The sequence below is a fragment of the Phyllobates terribilis genome, unplaced genomic scaffold (assembly GCF_046119375.1).
Source record: "Phyllobates terribilis strain yellow unplaced genomic scaffold, ASM4611937v1 Scaffold_136__1_contigs__length_4911898, whole genome shotgun sequence".
NCBI lineage: Eukaryota > Metazoa > Chordata > Amphibia > Anura > Dendrobatidae > Phyllobates > Phyllobates terribilis.
In genome coordinates this window covers 1,415,655-1,433,380 of record NW_027362896.1, presented here as the reverse complement: position 1 = coordinate 1,433,380, position 17,726 = coordinate 1,415,655, and the positions used below count along the sequence as shown (strand labels likewise).

The 17,726-nt window shown below is 44.7% G+C and overlaps 1 protein-coding gene across 3 annotated transcripts; it reads right to left on the bottom strand.

The window, feature by feature from the left end:
• Nucleotides 1–2,802: 2,802 nt before the first annotated feature.
• Nucleotides 2,803–16,768, bottom strand: LOC141204988 (gastrula zinc finger protein XlCGF66.1-like). Of its 3 annotated transcripts, none has more exons than XM_073664040.1 (7): nucleotides 16,571–16,768; nucleotides 8,722–8,871; nucleotides 8,413–8,592; nucleotides 8,205–8,328; nucleotides 8,024–8,121; nucleotides 7,735–7,825; nucleotides 2,803–4,930 (listed from the first exon to the last, which is right to left on the bottom strand). In XM_073664040.1, exons 2-7 carry the CDS (start codon nucleotides 8,797–8,799, stop codon nucleotides 4,923–4,925), a joined length of 579 nt encoding a protein of 192 aa, XP_073520141.1. In that variant the 5' UTR covers nucleotides 8,800–8,871; nucleotides 16,571–16,768; the 3' UTR covers nucleotides 2,803–4,922. The 3 variants fall into 3 exon arrangements, with proteins under 3 accessions (XP_073520141.1, XP_073520142.1, XP_073520140.1); XM_073664041.1 differs by having other exon boundaries at nucleotides 16,575–16,768; XM_073664039.1 differs by lacking the exon at nucleotides 16,571–16,768 and adding an exon at nucleotides 12,041–13,639.
• Between the last annotated feature and the right edge of the window lie 958 nt (nucleotides 16,769–17,726).

Genomic DNA, 17,726 nt, shown 5'->3' with positions numbered 1-17,726 from the left:
CTGGTATATGCATGGTGCCCTCATCCCTTTCACGCTGCACACATACAAAAAAAAATAAACAGTTATACTCACCTTTCTTCTCTGTACTCCAGCGCTGCAGCGTCCTGTTCTGCCAGAGGCCGGGGGAGGAGTGCGGCGCCGGAGCAGCGCGCTGTCCGGCGCCATTTTGCTGAAGACACAATGTAAATGTGTCTTCAGTAAAATGGCGCCGGATAGCGCTATGCGCACGCACCGATCCGACGCCCCACTCGGCCCCCGGTCTCCGGCCAGAAGAGAGGCGCAGCGGCAATGCTCCTCCCGGTCAGGTAAGTATGTAAGTATGGCGCCGGAGATCGCAGTATGCGTTCAGTGTCTACACGTACCGCGATCTCCGGCGCCATACACTCCTCTTACCTGTAACGGCTCCATGCGTTCTTCTGCGCAGTCTATTGAGGCTTCAGACAAAGGGATGCTTACAGCATTATATTATAGATTCTACCTTTTGTGTCTCCCCCATTTCCTCATAGACTGTAAGCTTGCGAGCAGGGCCCTCACTCCTTTTGATTTGAGAAATGCTTTTTCTGTATTGTTTGTATAAGTCTCCCCTAAAATTGTAAAGTGCTGCGGAATATGTCGGCGCTATAAAAATAAAATTATTATTATTATTAATTTGTGTGATTGCAGTATCTCCAGTAAATTATCCCCTCCTCCCAAGTATTTTATTACCATCGCTCCTGCTTCCTGGGCCACCTTCAGTGTCCAGCCTCGGAAGTGCTGAAATTGGGAAGCTAAGTAGTACCCCCATATATGAGGCAAAGCTAACACTCCCCTGATTTTTTGGTAATTGCAATTTTTCCGGTTTGATTCTAAGGGTCCCTCTTTTCCACACAAAGTCTCCAAAGCTGTTGTGCATTTGCCTAAACCAGTATTTAGGAATCCACACAGGTGAGTTATGCACAACGTGCAGAATGCATGGCATTAAGCTCATCTTAATGAGGTTTACTCTACCCAAGGCTGACACAGTGTCAGGCAAGGTGAGGGAAAGACTAAGTGCACAAAGACGGGAAGAGGGGGAGGAAGCTCAAACACTAGGCAAAGGGGGAGCGGAGACCGCTAGACAGATCTGACAATCACCCTCACTCCTCTAACGTCCCTAAATAGGTTCTGCAACTATCGCCGAGCAGGAAACCTAATTCCTGACTGCCTCTAGCGATAGGCCCTGGGTAGAGAGGGGACAGGAACACTGTCACACTAGTCAGCCCCCACTGCAACTAAAGACAAAAAGGTAAACAGACAAGGGAAACACTTAGCTTGAGAAGACACCAGAGAGATCACGGCAACTATCCTCCAAGAGAACTCCAAGAAGACACTAGCCGACTACTTGTACTTCAAGCCTGGACAGAGGACAATAGAGCTATCATTGGAAACTCTCTGGAGAGACTGTAGTTATTTAAACATCCAGCAAGGGTGTGTTAATTAGCAACAGAAGGTGGAGGTCACTGCTGGATCCTAGAGGGAGAAGGATATCACTACACTACTGAGAAGATTAAGAAGGTGCCTGCAGAGCCAAACGCAATGACCTTCTACAGCCGGATCCAGGACGACTGTCACACCCGACACACCCGTAACACACTGGTAGTTTTTCCCATATACACACTTAATGCCTCATTTTAATAACCAGTGGACTTAGATTTAAAGGAATAAACTCCTGTGGTTTATTAGTAATGTAAATCCCCAGATACTTACATTTCTGAACTGAAACACACATCCGCACTCCTAAATTGGGATTTGTATCCTAAAAGCTGCAAGTGGAAAAAGCACCCCTGCTCAAACTGCACTAGTCAATCGACCTGAAATAAAATAAATCTCAGCGCGCTAATAGGACAGTGTTGAACATTGTATAATCCCTTAGAAGCGAGTACCCCTACAAAAATTAACAGAAAAGTGAATTGACTCAATTGAATTGTAATCGCTCCTTTGGTATACTATATCTAGCAGCACATAACAAACATACAAAAACCGATAACAGTCCGCGGCGGACGGTAAATATGTATTAATTAAGCCAAGCAGGTTACCATATGAAAATAGCCACAAGTGATAAAAAAAAAATCAGTGTGATAGGTATTTGTGGAGCAAACATCCATCCACAACTCACTGTTCTGATGTGTATTCCGATATAGACGAGGGTTCCAGTGCATGATGCCTGCTGGTCTGGTAGCTCCCGCTAGATGTGTCTAGCAAACCAAGTGCACTGCAGTGTTCAGGAGGTCCGGCCGGAGACCGACCGGACATGCGATGGTGTGCGAGAAAGCAAATTGTGTGTGACGTCACAATCTTCACAAGCTACGGAAGCCTAGAGACAACGTGCTTTCCCTTAGGCATTTCAGAAACTAACTGTCCATTCACTTTTCTGTCCATTTTTTGTTGAAGTACTCGCTCCTAAGTGATTATACAGTGTACAACATTGTCCTATTAATGCAGTGGGACTCATTTTATTTCAAGTAAATTTCTGAACTACTGGAATATTGGACAGACTCTCTCAAATAGCCGTACTCCTGGACTCCAAAGGAGCGGATTTAGACCAGTTTATTGTCAGGCCCGAAAAGGTCCCAAAACTCTCAATTGTGTCCATTGTTTGGAATAGAGTTATCTGAGTCATAAATGAATAATAATAGATCATAAGCTTTGTTCCCATGATTAACCCCTTTACCACCAAAGGCTGTTTACACGTTAATGACCAGGCCAATTTTTACAATTCTGACCACTGTCCCTTTATGAGGTAATTACTCTGGAACGCTTCAACGGATCTTCGATATCACTTGCATTTATTTGTGAAGAAATCGTAAATTTGGCAAAAATTTAGCAATTTTTCAAATTTTTAATTTTCATGCCCTTAAATCAGAGAGATATGTCACACAAAATAGTTAATAAATAACATTTCCCACATGTCTACTTTACATCAGCACAATTTTGGAACCAAAATTTTTTTCTGTTAGGAAGCTATAAGGGCTAAAAGTTGACCAGAGATTTCTCATTTTTCTAACAAAATTTACAAAACCATTTTTTTTAGGGACCACATCACATTTGAAGTCACTTTGAGGGGTCTATATGAAAGGAAATACCCAAAAGTGACACCATTCTAAAAACTGCACCCCTCAAGGTGCTCAAAACCACATTCAAGAAATTTATTAACCCTTCAGGTGCTTCATAGGAATTTTTGGAATCTGGAAGAAAACAATGAGCATTTTACTTTTTTTCATAAAAATTTTACGTTAGACCCAAATTTTTTTATTTTTGCAAGGGTAACAAGGAAAAAATGGACCCCGAAATGTATTTTGCAATTTCTCCTGAGCACACCGATACCCCATATGTGGGAGAAAACCACTGTTTGGGCGCACGGCAGGGTTCGGAAGGGAAGGAGCGCCATTAGACTTTTTGCATGTAAAATTTGCTTGAATAATTAGGGGACGCCATGTTGGGTTTGGAGAGCCCCTGATGTGCCTAAACAGTGGAAACCTCCCACAAGTGACACCATTTTGGAAACTAGACCCCTTAGGGAACTTATCTAGATGTGTGGTGAGCACTTTGAACTCCCAAGTGTTCCACATAAGTTTATAATGTAAAGCCGTAAAAATAAAAAAAATCACTTTTTTCCACAACAATGATTTTTTTTAGCTGCAATTTTTTTCATTTTCACAACGGTAACAGGAGAAATTGGACCCCAAAGGTTGTTGTGCGTTTTCTCCTGAGCACTCCGATACCCCATATGTGATTGAAAACTACTTTTGAAGCACAGTGCAAAGCTCAGAAGGGAAGAAGCGCCATATTGGAGTTCATATTTTGCTGGACAGGTTTGACAGTGCCATGTCACATTGGCAGAACCCCCCATAAGAGACCCCATTTTACAAACTACACCTCTCAATGAATTCATCTAGGGGTGCAGTGATCATGTTGACACCACATGTGCCTCACAGAATTTTACACCATTGGGCGGTGAAGAAAGAATAATTGCATTTTTATCACCAAAGTTTTGTTTTTGCCCCAGATTTTACATTTTCACACTGGGAAATGGGTAAAAATGGCACCAAAATATGTCACACAATTTTTGTTGAATGTAGAAATACCCCATATGTGGCTGTACAGTACTGTTTAGCCACACAGTGAGACACGGGAGGGACGGAGCGCAGATTTTCCTAGAATAGTATGCAGACTCCATCTACACAGCTGCTACGTAATTCAGATGAACCACTGAAGGATCCATTTACTATAATGAGGCAGAGAGTTCGGCCTCTTTCACACCTCAGTGTGTCTGGTACGTGTGGTGACCGTTTCCACACGTACCGGAGACACATACACACGCAGACCCAGTCAAATGAATGGGTCTGTTCACATGTCAGTGTGTTTCCACGGAATATGCAAAACACGTTGACATGTCCATATTTTTCGCGCTGCATGGGCCACACGGATGACATACAGTACAGACCAAAAGTTTGGACACACCTTCTCATTTAAAGATTTTTCTGTATTTTCTTGACTATGGAAATTGTACATTCACACTGAAGGTATCAAAACTATGAATTAACACATGTGGAATTATATACTTAACAAAAAAGTGTGAAGCAACTGAAAATATGTCTTATATTCTAGGTTCTTCAAAGTAGCCACCTTTTGCTTTGATGACTGCCTTGCACACTCTTGGCATTCTCTTGATGAGCTTCAAGGGGTAGTCACCGGAAATGGTCTTCCAACAATCTTGAGGAAGTTCCCAGAGATGCTTAGCACTTGTTGGCCCTTTTGCCTTCACTCTGCGGTCCAGCTCACCCCAAACCATCTCGATTGGGTTCAGGTCTGGTGACTGTGGAGGCCAGGTCATCTGGCGTAGCACCCCATCACTCTCCCTCTTGGTCAAATAGCCCTTACACAGCCTGGAGGTTTGTTTGGGGTCATTGTCCTGTTGAAAAATAAATGATGGTTCAGCTAAACGCAAACCGGATGGAATAGCATGCTGCCGCAAGATGCTGTGGTAGCCATGCTGGTTCAGTATGCCTTTAATTTTGAATAAATCCCCAACAGTGTCACCAGCAAAGCACCCGCACACCATCACACCTCCTCCTCCATGCTTCACGGTGGGAACCAGGCATGTAGAGTCCATCCGTTCACCTTTTCTGCGTCACACAAAGACACGGTGGTTGGAACCAAAGATCTCAAATTTGGACTCATCAGACCAAAGCACAGATTTCCACTGGTCTAATGTCCATTCCTTGTGTTCTTTAGCCCAAACAAGTCTCTTCTGCTTGTTACCTGTCCTTAGCAGTGGTTTCCTAGCAGCTATTTTACCATGAAGGCCAGCTGCACAAAGTCTCCTCTTAACAGTTGTTGTAGAGATGTGTCTGCTGCTACAACTCTGTGTGGCATTGACCTGGTCTCTAATCTGAGCTGCTGTTAACCTGCGATTTCTGAGACTGGTGACTTGGATAAACTTATCCTCAGAAGCAGAGGTGACTCTTGGTCTTCCTTTCCTGAGGCGGTCCTCATGTGAGCCAGTTTCTTTGTAGCGCTTGATGGTTTTTGCAACTGCACTTGGGGACACTTTCAAAGTTTTCGCAATTTTTCAGACTAGCTGACCTTCATTTCTTAAAGTAATGATGGCCACATTAAACAACTGAATGAATATCCTCCGAGCCGGGTGATTCCATAATTTTTGCCAGGGGTTGTATAATGAGAAGAACCCACTTAATTTACAATGTCCTGGAGCACAATCTGGGCACTATGTGTTGGGTAATGAAATGGCATATTTGCAATTTTCACTCTCCAACATCCACTGCGTGCTAATTTCAGGAAAAATGTCTGTGGAATAAAAATCGTCACTACTCCTATAGATTAATTCCCTGAGGGTTATAATTTCCAAAATGGAGTCACTTTATGGGGATTTCTACTGCTCTGGTTTTCTGACATTTTGTCATATTAGGGCTTCTGTAAATAATGTGTCCCATTTCCTCTGGGATCTGCTCCTGCGACATCTACTTCTGTCACCAGGAGCCGCCTTATTCATTCTGCAGGTGGCACTGGTGATGGAAGGGACGTCAGAACCAGAAGTTCTGGGTGACCCATGCTCTGTCCAGCCACTAAGATTAGTTAGCCTGGGACGTGTAGTACCATCCAGTCTGGCAGTATGGGTGTGTGTGCTGTCCAGCTGAAGTAATCTACTCTCAACTTCTGACAAGTGGAAAGCACCACACCCTACTAAAGCTGGAAGCATATTGCCAGAAACAGCAAAATACAGCCTTGTTCTCCTCTGGTTCAGTCTTCTGTAGTGATGAGCGAGCATGTTTTGTTAACCCTTTTGGCGAGCATGTCGGGTGCTCGCCAAGTATCTTCAGCAGTGCTCGGTGTTATGTTTTAGTCACTCAGCGCTCATGATTTGCGACTGTTTGACAACTTTAATACATGTGAGGAATGCCTAAAAAACAGGCATTCCTAACAAAATATACAAAAGTAACACCGAGCACGCTGAAGATACTCGTAAAACACCCAAGCATGCTTGTAAATCTCGAGTAACGAGCATGCCCGCTCATCACTAGTCTTCTGTGCTCAGCTCCCGTCTTGTGTATTTGTTTCCTGTTGTGATCCCGGCCCGTTTACTGACTACTCTTGTGTCTTCTGATTTTGTATTTTCTTTGCCCTCCTTGCTACCTGACTATTCGTTTTCCCCATCTCATGCCACAGAACAGCTAGAAAATTTATATCTCGGACATTTGGAAGGGACAATGGAGACTTTCTTTTAAGGAAGTTGCAGACTCACATAAGTGTGACGGGCCGATCCACCACAATTCATAAAAAATGAAAAACTGTAAATAAATAGACATAGAATAAAAAAAAATAGGTTACATCCCCAACAAGAACTTATGTATGAGGGAAGAGCTCCAACACTAAACCTGAGTTGCTCTCATTTATGGTGGACCATTGGAGCTACTATGAGTCCTGACCAGAACAGTAGAAAACGTATTAGTGCCCCCCATTTCAGAAGAGATTGTGCAGTAATCGGAATCATAAAAGCGAAGTTTGGCCAGAAAGACTGGACCTGGTCTTGTAGGGACCATATGACGACATTCAGCAGCACAGAAGGGAGAGAAGGTAGATTCATCCAATAAGATATCAGGGTTCTAGGAAGCCAACAGCATCATTACCCTCCGCTTTCTCTTACAGGCCCATCATAATATTTTTCTTCAGGTGATTTTCTCACTTGTCAGCCCATTCTGTCATTTGGCTTTGATGTTTATAGATCTGGGCAGGTTACATATTCTAATTTAGAACCCAAAAGGAGAAAATGGAACCAGAAGCAGATTTAATAAAAAATTTCATTACAATAATTCAAATAAAACCAAACATGATTCAAAAAGATACAATTATTATTAATTATTGTAATAAAATTAGAATTTTTTATTGTATCTGCTTCTGATTCCATTTTCTAATTTTGGGTTATATATTTATGGAAGAGCGCATATAAGGACCGACTCTTTTTGGATATTTTCTAATTTAGGTAGATGGATCTTCCAGGTTTTAAGTTCTATAGAAAAGGGCTTTCAATGCCCAAAGTCATTTGAACAGTTTTTGGTGGAAGAGAATCTTGTGGTCTATAGGCAAAATTGTGATCACACGATTGTGATACGGCCGAACTACACCACTAATAACGTAGCCACAGCCGGTGACTGAGAAGAATCTGTGACTTCTCTGCATTTAGTGGTCACTACTCACCTGGGTAGTCATATGTAGGAATCTCCTCCTTACACCGCTCATCGCCCCTCACATATGTCTCTGTAGTATTAATATGGGGCAGATCTTCACCCTGAAACAAATATTGTAAAAGTCACAGACAGATGGAGAAGTCCCATCTATGATCAGCTCTAATCCTGCCATCTCCACCGTTCTCATTACACAAATATAAAACATATAATACTGGTGGATAAAACAAGACTGAACACAAGACCTTCACAGCCGTCTACACATCATAGTGGAGATCTCATGACACCTTCTCTCCATCTACCTGATGATCCTGAGGAACATTGGGGTCTTCTTGTTTACAGTCCTGGGGAAGAAGAGGACGGGGACATCTCTCTGGTGTTGTCCTCTTACTGGATAGATCTGGAGAAAACACATACAGGGACTGAATTCATTCTTTACATACAGATAATTATAGGCCGTGTGTATTTAGTCCTGTCTATTACCTGGTGATGTGAGGGGCTGGGGAACCTCCATCATGACGTCCTTGTACAGATCTTTGTGTCCTTCTAAATACTCCCACTCCTTCATGGAGAAATAGACAGCGACATCCTGACACCTTATAGGAACCTGACACATACAATGATACCGTCATCCCCCCCGATCCCTTCATAGCGTTACTGTATAATGTCCCAGCATTCCCAGCAGTGTCACCTCTCCAGTCAGCAGCTCAATCATCTTGTAGGTGAGTTCTAGGATCTTCTGGGCATTGATGTCCTCATGTATCAGGGGGTGAGGTGGGGGCCTCGTGATTTTGCTCAGGGGTCTTCCCCATCCCTCAGACACAGGGTCCTGACAGCGCTCACTAGAGGTCTTCTTCACTACTGTGTAATCCTGGTTATGGAGAGACACATTAATAAATCTCCCTCCAGACATTTCCAGAGTCCTCACCTCTCCAGTTCTGTCCATCTGTTATTCCCATAGATAAGAATGATGTAATGTGACGTCATCAGAATCTCTCACCTCTCCAGTAATCCGGAAGAGGATCTCTAGGGTGAGGTGGAATATCCTCTCCGCCATCTTGTCTCTGTCCATATCCATCTTTGATGGGTAAATCAGGAAAATTCTCTTCTATAGAAGATCTTCACTGAGAGCATTCGATATTGTAGAAACCTGAATGAGAAGATGATGAGCCGATGTAACATCATAAAAATCCTGTGTAATAATACAATTACTGGAGATAATAAGGGAAACATATGAGGAGATTTATTATTTTACAGTATTTATGTTATATATATATATATATATATATATATATATATATATATATATATATATATATATATACACTGCTCAAAAAAATAAAAGGGAACACTTAAACAACAGAATATAACTCCAAGTAAATCAAACTTCTGTGAAATCAAACTGTCCACTTAGGAAGCAACACTGATTGACAATCAATCTCACCTGCTGATGTGCAAATGGAATAGACGATAGATGGAAATTATTGGCAATTATCAAGACACCCTCAATAAAGGAGTGGTTCTGCAGGTGGGGACCACAGACCACATCTCAGTACCAATGCTTTCTGGCTGATGTTTTGGTCACTTTTGAATGTTGGTTGTGCTTTCACACTCGTGGTAGCATGAGATGGACTCTACGACCCACAGAAGGTGCTCAGGTAGTGCAGTTCATTCAGGATGGCACATCTATGCGAGCTGTGGCAAGAAGGTTTGCGGTGTCCAGAGGCTGGAGGCGCTACCAGGAGACAGGCCAGTGCACCAGGAGATGTGGAGGGGGCCGTAGGAGGGCAACAACCCAGCAGCAGGACCGCTACCTCCACCTTTGTGCAAGGAGGAACAGGAGGCGCACTGCCAGAGACCTGCAAAATGACCTCCAGCAGGCCACAAATGTGCATGTGTCTGCACAAACGGTTAGATACCGACTCCATAAGGATGGTATGAGGGCCCGACATCCACAGATAGGGGTTGTGCTCACAGCCCAACACCGTGCAGGATGCTTGGCATTTGCCACAGAACACCAGGATTGGCAAAGTCGGCACTGGTGCCATCTTCACAGATGAAAGCAGGAGCACATGTGACAGAGTCTGGGGACGCCTTGGAGAGCGATCTGCTGCCTGCAACATCCTTCAGCATGACCGGTTTGGCAGTGGGTCAGTAATGGTGTGGAATAGCATTTCTTTGGAGGGCTGCACAGCCCTCCATGTGCTCGCCAGAGGTAGCCTGACTGCCATTAGGTACCGAGATGAGATCCTCAGACCCGTTGTGAGACCATATGCTGGTGTGGTTGGCCCTGGGTTCCTCCTAATGCAGGACAATGCCAGACCTCATGTGACTGGAGTGTGTCATCAGTTCCTGCAAGATGAAGGCATTGAAGCTATGGACTGGCCCGCCCGTTCCCCAGACCTGAATCCGATTGAGCACATCTGGGACATCATGTCTCGCTCCATCCACCAACGCCACGTTGCACCATAGACTGTCCAGGAGTTGGTGGATGCTTTAGTCCAGGTCTGGGAGGAGATCCCACAGGAGACCATCCGCAACCTCATCAGGAGCATGCCCAGGCGTTGTAGGGAGGTCATACAGACACGTGGAGGCCACACACAATACTCAGCCTCATCAGGAGCATGCCCAGGCATTGTAGGGAGGTCATACAGGCACGTGGAGGCCACACACAATACTCAGCCTCATCAGGAGCGTGCCCAGGCGTTGTAGGGAGGTCATACAGGCACGTGTCGGCCACACACAATACTCAGCCTCATCAGGAGCATGCCCAGGCGTTGTAGGGAGGTCATACAGGCACGTGGAGGCCACACACAATACTCAGCCTCATCAGGAGCATGCCCAGGCATTGTAGGGAGGTCATACAGGCACGTGGAGGCCACACACAATACTCAGCCTCATCAGGAGCATGCCCAGGCGTTGTAGGGAGGTCATACAGGCACGTGGAGGCCACACACAATACTCAGCCTCATCAGGAGCATGCCCAGGCGTTGTAGGGAGGTCATACAGGCACGTGGAGGCCACACACAATACTCAGCCTCATCAGGAGCGTGCCCAGGCGTTGTAGGGAGGTCATACAGGCACGTGTCGGCCACACACAATACTCAGCCTCATCAGGAGCATGCCCAGGCGTTGTAGGGAGGTCATACAGGCACGTGGAGGCCACACACAATACTCAGCCTCATCAGGAGCATGCCCAGGTGTTGTAGGGAGGTCATACAGGCACGTGGAGGCCACACACAATACTCAGCCTCATCAGGAGCATGCCACACACAATACTGAGCCTCATTTTGACTTGTTTTAAGGACATTACATCAAAGTTGGATCAGCCTGTAGTGTGTTTTTCCACTTTAATTTTGGGGGTGACTCCAAATCCAGGCCTCCATTGGTTAATAAATGTGATTTCCATTGATGATTTTTGTGTGATTTTGTTGTCAGCACATTCAGCTTTCTACAGAACAAAGTATTCAATGAGAATATTTCATTCATTCTGATCTAGGATGTGGTATTTGAGTGTTCCCTTTATTTTTTTGAGCAGTGTATAATATATTGAAACAGTAAATCTGTGTGTTGAGCCTCTTGAATACAAAACCACATTTTTCACCCGGTCTGAGTGAAATTTTGCGCGGTCCGTCTTTAAGATCAGACTAAAAATACTGCAAACATGAAATTCAATTTTCCCCCTTGACAAGATTTGTCCCCAGAATTTAGGCTCTATAGAAATAAATGAAAAAATGGGTGTCTGAGTGTTGAAAACCACAGTTTTTGCCCAAATGGTCTAAAAAGAATTAGAGACTGCATCTAAAGAATCGCTCTCAAAAAAGGGACAGCAACCATATAGTCGCTAAGGTGGGGCTACCTGATAAGTTGGTCTAAAGTCTGTAATTATAGCAACGGCTGTTGCAAAAGTAACTGGGGCCTCATTTATGAGAATTACCTCACAGTAAGAGCGCTTTAGTTGCCTATAGCAACCAGAGTGCAGCTTTCGGCATTGAAACTGCTGAAGTAAAGTGAAAGCTGAGCTCTGATTGGCTGCTATGGACAATTAGAAGAGTCTGACTGTGAGGCAGTCACACATTTTCTGCTTTATATATTCACCTATTAGATCTCTGATCAGTGTGAGGTGATTACTAACGGTCATAATACTAAGAACTGTTGTGAAGACACGGGGTTTTCCGTGGGTATAATAATACTCAGACAACATATATAGAATAAGGGTAAAACAGTGTGGCAATACTTTTTTGAACCACCAAACAGACAATAAACATATGGAACAGTCCCAGCAAGTACTCAAGATGGTGCAAATTACTGAGTCTCACCCTTCCGCTGGCCCGGCGACAGTCTTTTGAGGTACGTGGCCAGGAGACCCAAGAGTCCCAACCTGGCTTCTCCGAACATATCCATGGAACCAGGTGACCGGTGGGCCCAAACCTGGCTTTCTCCAAGCGTATCCATGTGTTCCAGGCAACCAGTGGATCCCAACCTGGCTAACCCAAACATCTCCATGGGTTTCAGGTGACCTCGTTGTCCCAAGGTGGTTTCCCCAAATGTATCCATGGGTTCAGTGATAGTCAATGGAGCAGACCTGTATCCTTCCAGCCAGGGCCGTGTTCCCTAAGGCTGGCGTCCTGTAGAATCCAAATCTGTGTCCCTCTGGATGGAGCCATGCTACCAAGCTGCTGTTATGAAGAGTTACTCTGCCTCTCAGAGTCTCTCTTGGCTGTCATTTTGTAAAGATGTTTCTCATCATTCATAGGGCAGGTGGGATGGCAGGGGCTCATGTCCTATTGTTTAAGCATTTAATCAATTTGCATAGTTTGGTTTCCATTACTCTGCAGATCAACAAGCTAGCTGGCCTGGTTCAATATGTAATTAGCATATTAGCAAACAGTATTGTTAAATGACCCTGATAACAGATAAAGATAACAGTACAATAAACTATAGGAGCTGCTATAAGATGTAAATAACAGTTATTCATCAATTAACGAATATCAACTCAACCTACAAGAGAAGTCAACATTCAAACTTATGACAAAAGTCCATGTTTCTTGCCCCACAGAAAGAAACACATAAATTCAAAAATCAACATAAAAATAATAGTGTATTTCTCCGGGCCTACTGAATTTAGAAGTCTGGATAATTAAGATTAAAAGAAGGTCATCTCAACTGTTTTTTAAAATGCTGCCCAAAAAACAACCATCTATTGGGCAAGTTAATCCAAAGCCTAAGAAAGCAAAATGGTCTCAAACATCTGAGACAAGTGAAAAACTTGAGTCCCGGCTTGAAAGGAAACAGATGAGACAGGCTGAATCAAAGGCAGCTGAAACATCTGAACAACGGCAACTTTGTCTTCAGGAGAAACGGATGAGACAGACTGAATCAAGGGATGCGGAAAAGTCTGAACAAAAATGAAAGTCGTTAAAATTACCGCATACAACATATGCAATTTATGCAAAGACGTAGGAAGGCTGACTTGAGTTTGGAAGCGTTTCATTCACTATGACCCAATTTAGGACTATAGGTCAGATCTGAAAGTCATAATAAGCAAAATGGACGTAATATGTAAACATTGTCAAGCAAAAAAGTTTAACTTGGAATCGCCTGGTATGTGGTGCTCAAATACTCAAATAGCAAAGTCAGTTTGCCACCTTTAAGTCTACCTCCCAAATCAATTCTTTCATACATGTCGGGAACAACTCCTGAGTCCAAGCATTTTCTGCAAAGTATAGGGAGATACAATTCATCGGTCCAGAAAACATCCTTTGTTTTGACAGATGGACTTGAGGATGAAGGATTTATGCCACATCACAAAATAGGTTTGATGTTTCCTGTAGCAAATGAAGACCCAACATTTTTACAAATTTACTTTTTGAGAGCCAAACAGATGTAAGCTGATCGACGTTGTGAAGCTATACCCGAGACAAAAAAAAAAGAAGACATTATTTTGAATTTGCAAAGATTTTTTCATCTACACAATCAGTTAGTAAACCTTTTTAAAACAGCCTTAGAAAGAATGCCAAGTGAATATCAGGTAGTAATAAGAGCAGACAAGACACCGGTTTGTGAGCACAAAAGGCGATTTAATTCAGTGTTAATGAAGTAGCTATTGTAATGGTTGGACAGGACTTTCTGTTTCAATAATTTTTACTAAGGAGTTTTTAACATTCTGGAGAGAGGAGAAACCAGCGCTGTGGAGTCGGAGTCATGGAGTTGGTGTCCATTATGGTGGAGTCGGAATCGGAGTCGGTATAAAATGGACCGACTTCAACTCCTAAAATATGTAATAAATTGGGTACAGTAGTTCAATGCAGTTTGTGGGGAATATTTTTTTCATAAGAATTTGGGAAAGTTATGAAATGTCCTATAAATGTCTGTCCTATTCCTGATATAAGGGTCTAGACTTTTAGCTGAGATGAATCTGTGCTACACTAAATTTATCACTTAAACATGAGCCATGTATGAGAGAGTCGGAGTCGTGGAGTCGGAGTTGGAATCATGGAAATTGAGGAGTTGGGAGTCGGAGGTTTGGCTTACCGACTCCACAGCCCTGGGAGAAACAACCATCCAAATCCTCAAATAGACAACAATATATGGAATTTACATATATAATAAAGTTACAAACAATGAGTCTTATTATTTAAATAAAAACATAATAATAACTTACTTCAAAGTTAAGCTAAGCTAGGAAGAAGATAGGAAGGATATGGGAAGGGAGAAAAAACTTGGAGTAAAGGGAGGGGGAGATGGATATAGGGAAGGGTAAATAGGAGAGGGAAGATAGAGGTAAGAAGGGCAAAGGAAGTTAAAGGGGGGAAAGAAGAAGTTAGTCTTCCGAGATAATAATTCACACAAAGAATCATAGTATAAAGGCCCCGTCACACTTAGCGACGCTGCAACAATCCCGACAACAATACGACCTGTCGGGGGTCATTGCTGCGTTGCTATGTGGTCGCTGGTGAGCTGTCAAACAGGCAGGCTCTCCAATGATCAGGGGAGCAGCGACATCGTGAAAAGAATCTTTCCACGATGTCCTGCTCCTGGTTACGAGCCTGCTGAAGCAGGAGCAGGCTGGTAACCATGATAAACATCGGGTTACTAGGGGCACACGCGCACCTAGTAACCCGTTGTTTATCATGGTTACCACTCTGCTACAGTGAGCGGGAGGTTACCGCTCACTTTAGCAGGCTCGTAACCATGATAAGCAGCGGGTTACTAAGTGCGCGTGTGCCCCTAGTAACCCGATGTTTATCATGGTTACCAGCCTGATCGCTGGTCCCGCTGGTCACACACAGCGATGTGTGCTGACCAGCGGGAGGGCAACGACCAAACAATGGTCCAGGACACATTGCAGCGATCAGTGACCTCACAGCAGGGGCCTGATCGTTGCAAAGTGTCACACATAACGACATCGCTTGTGAGGTCGCTGTTGCGTCACCAAAACCGTGACACAGCAGCGATCTCGCTAGCGATCTCGCTATGTGAGACGGGGGCTTAAGCGAGATCGCTGCTGAGTCACAAGTTTTGTGACGCAACAGCGACCCCAGTAGCGATCTCGCTACGTTTGACACATAGCAGCGAACAGGCCCTTGCTGTGAGATCGCTGGTCGTGTCAGAACGGCCTGGACCTTTTTTGATCGTTGAGGTCCCGCTGGGTAGCATGCATCGGTGCGTTTGACACCTTACTAACGACCTAGTTGGCGACTCAGAACTGAGACATATAGGAGTGCATTCGTTATACAGGGCACTACGGGTCGCCGTATCGTTGCAGCGTCGTTGGGAAGATCTGACTGTTTGACATCTCACCAGCGACCACATAGCGACGCAGCAACGATCCCTGCCAGGTCGTATCGTTGTCAGGATCGCTGTAGAGTCGCTAATTGTGACGGTACCTTAAAACTTACTATTGATAACAAGGATAGAAAATCAGATCATGTAATCATTTGATCATACTGGAAGAATTTTAGTCTAACATTTGAGTAGCTAATTCCGCATGGGAAGAAAAGTGAGAATTCCATAGTGACCATTTCGATTCATATTTTAATATAGAGTTGTTTTTGGGGGCAAAAGCAAGTTCAAAGGTATTATGATGAGTGACCTTTTCCAAAATATTGATTATGGTAGGTATGTCAACAGCTTTCCATTTAGCAGCGATAAGAAGTTTAACTACTGAAAACAATGTGTATAGAAAGATGTTTGATTTTTTGGGGGGGAGAGTATCTATCTCGAAAGATAAAAGAGATAATTGTGGAGTCATGTGTAGTTTTTCCTTCCCCAAACTGTAGAGAAAGTCTTAAATCTATTTCCATAATATTTTTTATTTTTGGACAGGTCCAAAAATTATGCATTATGTTGCATTTGTTCCCGCATTTCCTCCAACATAGGTTGCAATAGTCTGGGTAGGCTTCTTTGAGTCTGAGAGGAGTCACTTGAATGTTCGAATTAATAAAACATTTATATGTGTGTATTTTAGTGTATGTTGCCAGTCACTTTTGGAAAAATTCTTGTGAAGAGACAGGACTTTCTAAGCTGAGATCTAATTATTCAGCGACGAAGAGAAAATCTTCAACGTATTACAGAAACACATAAATAATATGATGCTCTGCAATATACAATAATGTTTTACAATGGCCAAGATGGCCGTCACTTTAATCTAACGCAGACTGATCCCGACACGGCTAGGCCAAGCAATAAAAAATATCAGCTATGGACTTCTACACCTACAAAATAATGATCAGACAGGGTTCAAACCACATTTTACCATGTAGGCAACTTTTTCATCAATTTATAGTAGATATGTATGTGGAAAGCGAGCGTCCTCTGTACATATGACTGAACCAACAAAAACTTACATACTGATCAAATGACGGGAACCAGCGAAGCCGCATTCTGTCCACAGCTGTTACCTCACTGTTCACACCACACAGAGACCCCAAAAGAGTCTCCGTGCTGAAGGGGTTAATGCCCCCTGCGCCCAGTAATGGGGTCTCCACATACCTCCACTTGCAGAGCCGCCACCACATATATGGCTGCTCTGTGCGCACAGGAGCTGTGATGAGGTCACAGGAGGGGAGGAGTCAGGGGTCACATGATCAGGGGCCTCAGTGGATGCAGGACTCTGCTGTGCTGGTTGTCATGGTGCTGGATGAGCTGAAGTTTATGTGTGGGGTCAGGAGGGGTTTACAGTGTGGATGTAGCAGAGCCGCGTATGTACAAGGTGTACGGAGCAGAGCCGTGTGTACGAGGTGTACGGAGCGGAGCCGCGTGTGTACGAGGTGTACGGAGCAGAGCCGCGTGTGTACGAGGTGTACGGAGCGGAGCCGCGTGTGTACGAGGTGTACGGAGCAGAGCCGCGTGTGTACGAGGTGTACGGAGCAGAGCCGCGTGTGTACGAGGTGTACGGAGCAGAGCCGCGTGTGTACGAGGTGTACGGAGCAGAGCCGCGTGTGTACGAGGTGTACGGAGCAGAGCCGCGTGTGTACGAGGTGTACGGAGCAGAGCCGCGTGTGTACGAGGTGTACGGAGCAGAGCCGCGCGTGTACGAGGCGTAAGGAGCGGAGCCGTGTGTGTACGAGGCGTACGGAGCGGAGCCGCGTGTGTACGAGGTGTACGGAGCGGAGCCGCGTGTGTACGAGGTGTACGGAGCGGAGCCGCGTGTGTACGAGGTGTACGGAGCTGAGCCGCGTGTGTACGAGGTGTACGGAGCGGAGCCGCGTGTGTACGAGGTGTACGGAGCTGCGTGTGTACCAGGTGTACGGAGCTGAGCCGCGTGTGTACGAGGTGTACGGAGCGGAGCCGCGTGTGTACGAGGTGTACGGAGCAGAGCCGCGCGTGTACGAGGCGTAAGGAGCGGAGCCGTGTGTGTACGAGGCGTACGGAGCGGAGCCGCGTGTGTACGAGGTGTACGGAGCGGAGCCGCGTGTGTACGAGGTGTACGGAGCTGAGCCGCGTGTGTACGAGGTGTACGGAGCTGAGCCGCGTGTGTACGAGGTGTACGGAGGGGAGCCG

Bases quoted from the DNA above. Each gene is read 5' to 3' on its own strand.
- LOC141204988 (XM_073664040.1), bottom strand. From the start codon at position 8,799: ATGGATATGGACAGAGACAAGATGGCGGAGAGGATATTCCACCTCACC. The intron at 8,329-8,412 runs GTGACACTGCTG...TGTATGTGTCAG, and splicing joins TTGAGCTGCTGACTGGAGAG to GTTCCTATAAGGTGTCAGGA. The intron at 7,826-8,023 runs GTAGATGGAGAG...TATTTGTTTCAG, and splicing joins ATGTTCCTCAGGATCATCAG to GGTGAAGATCTGCCCCATAT.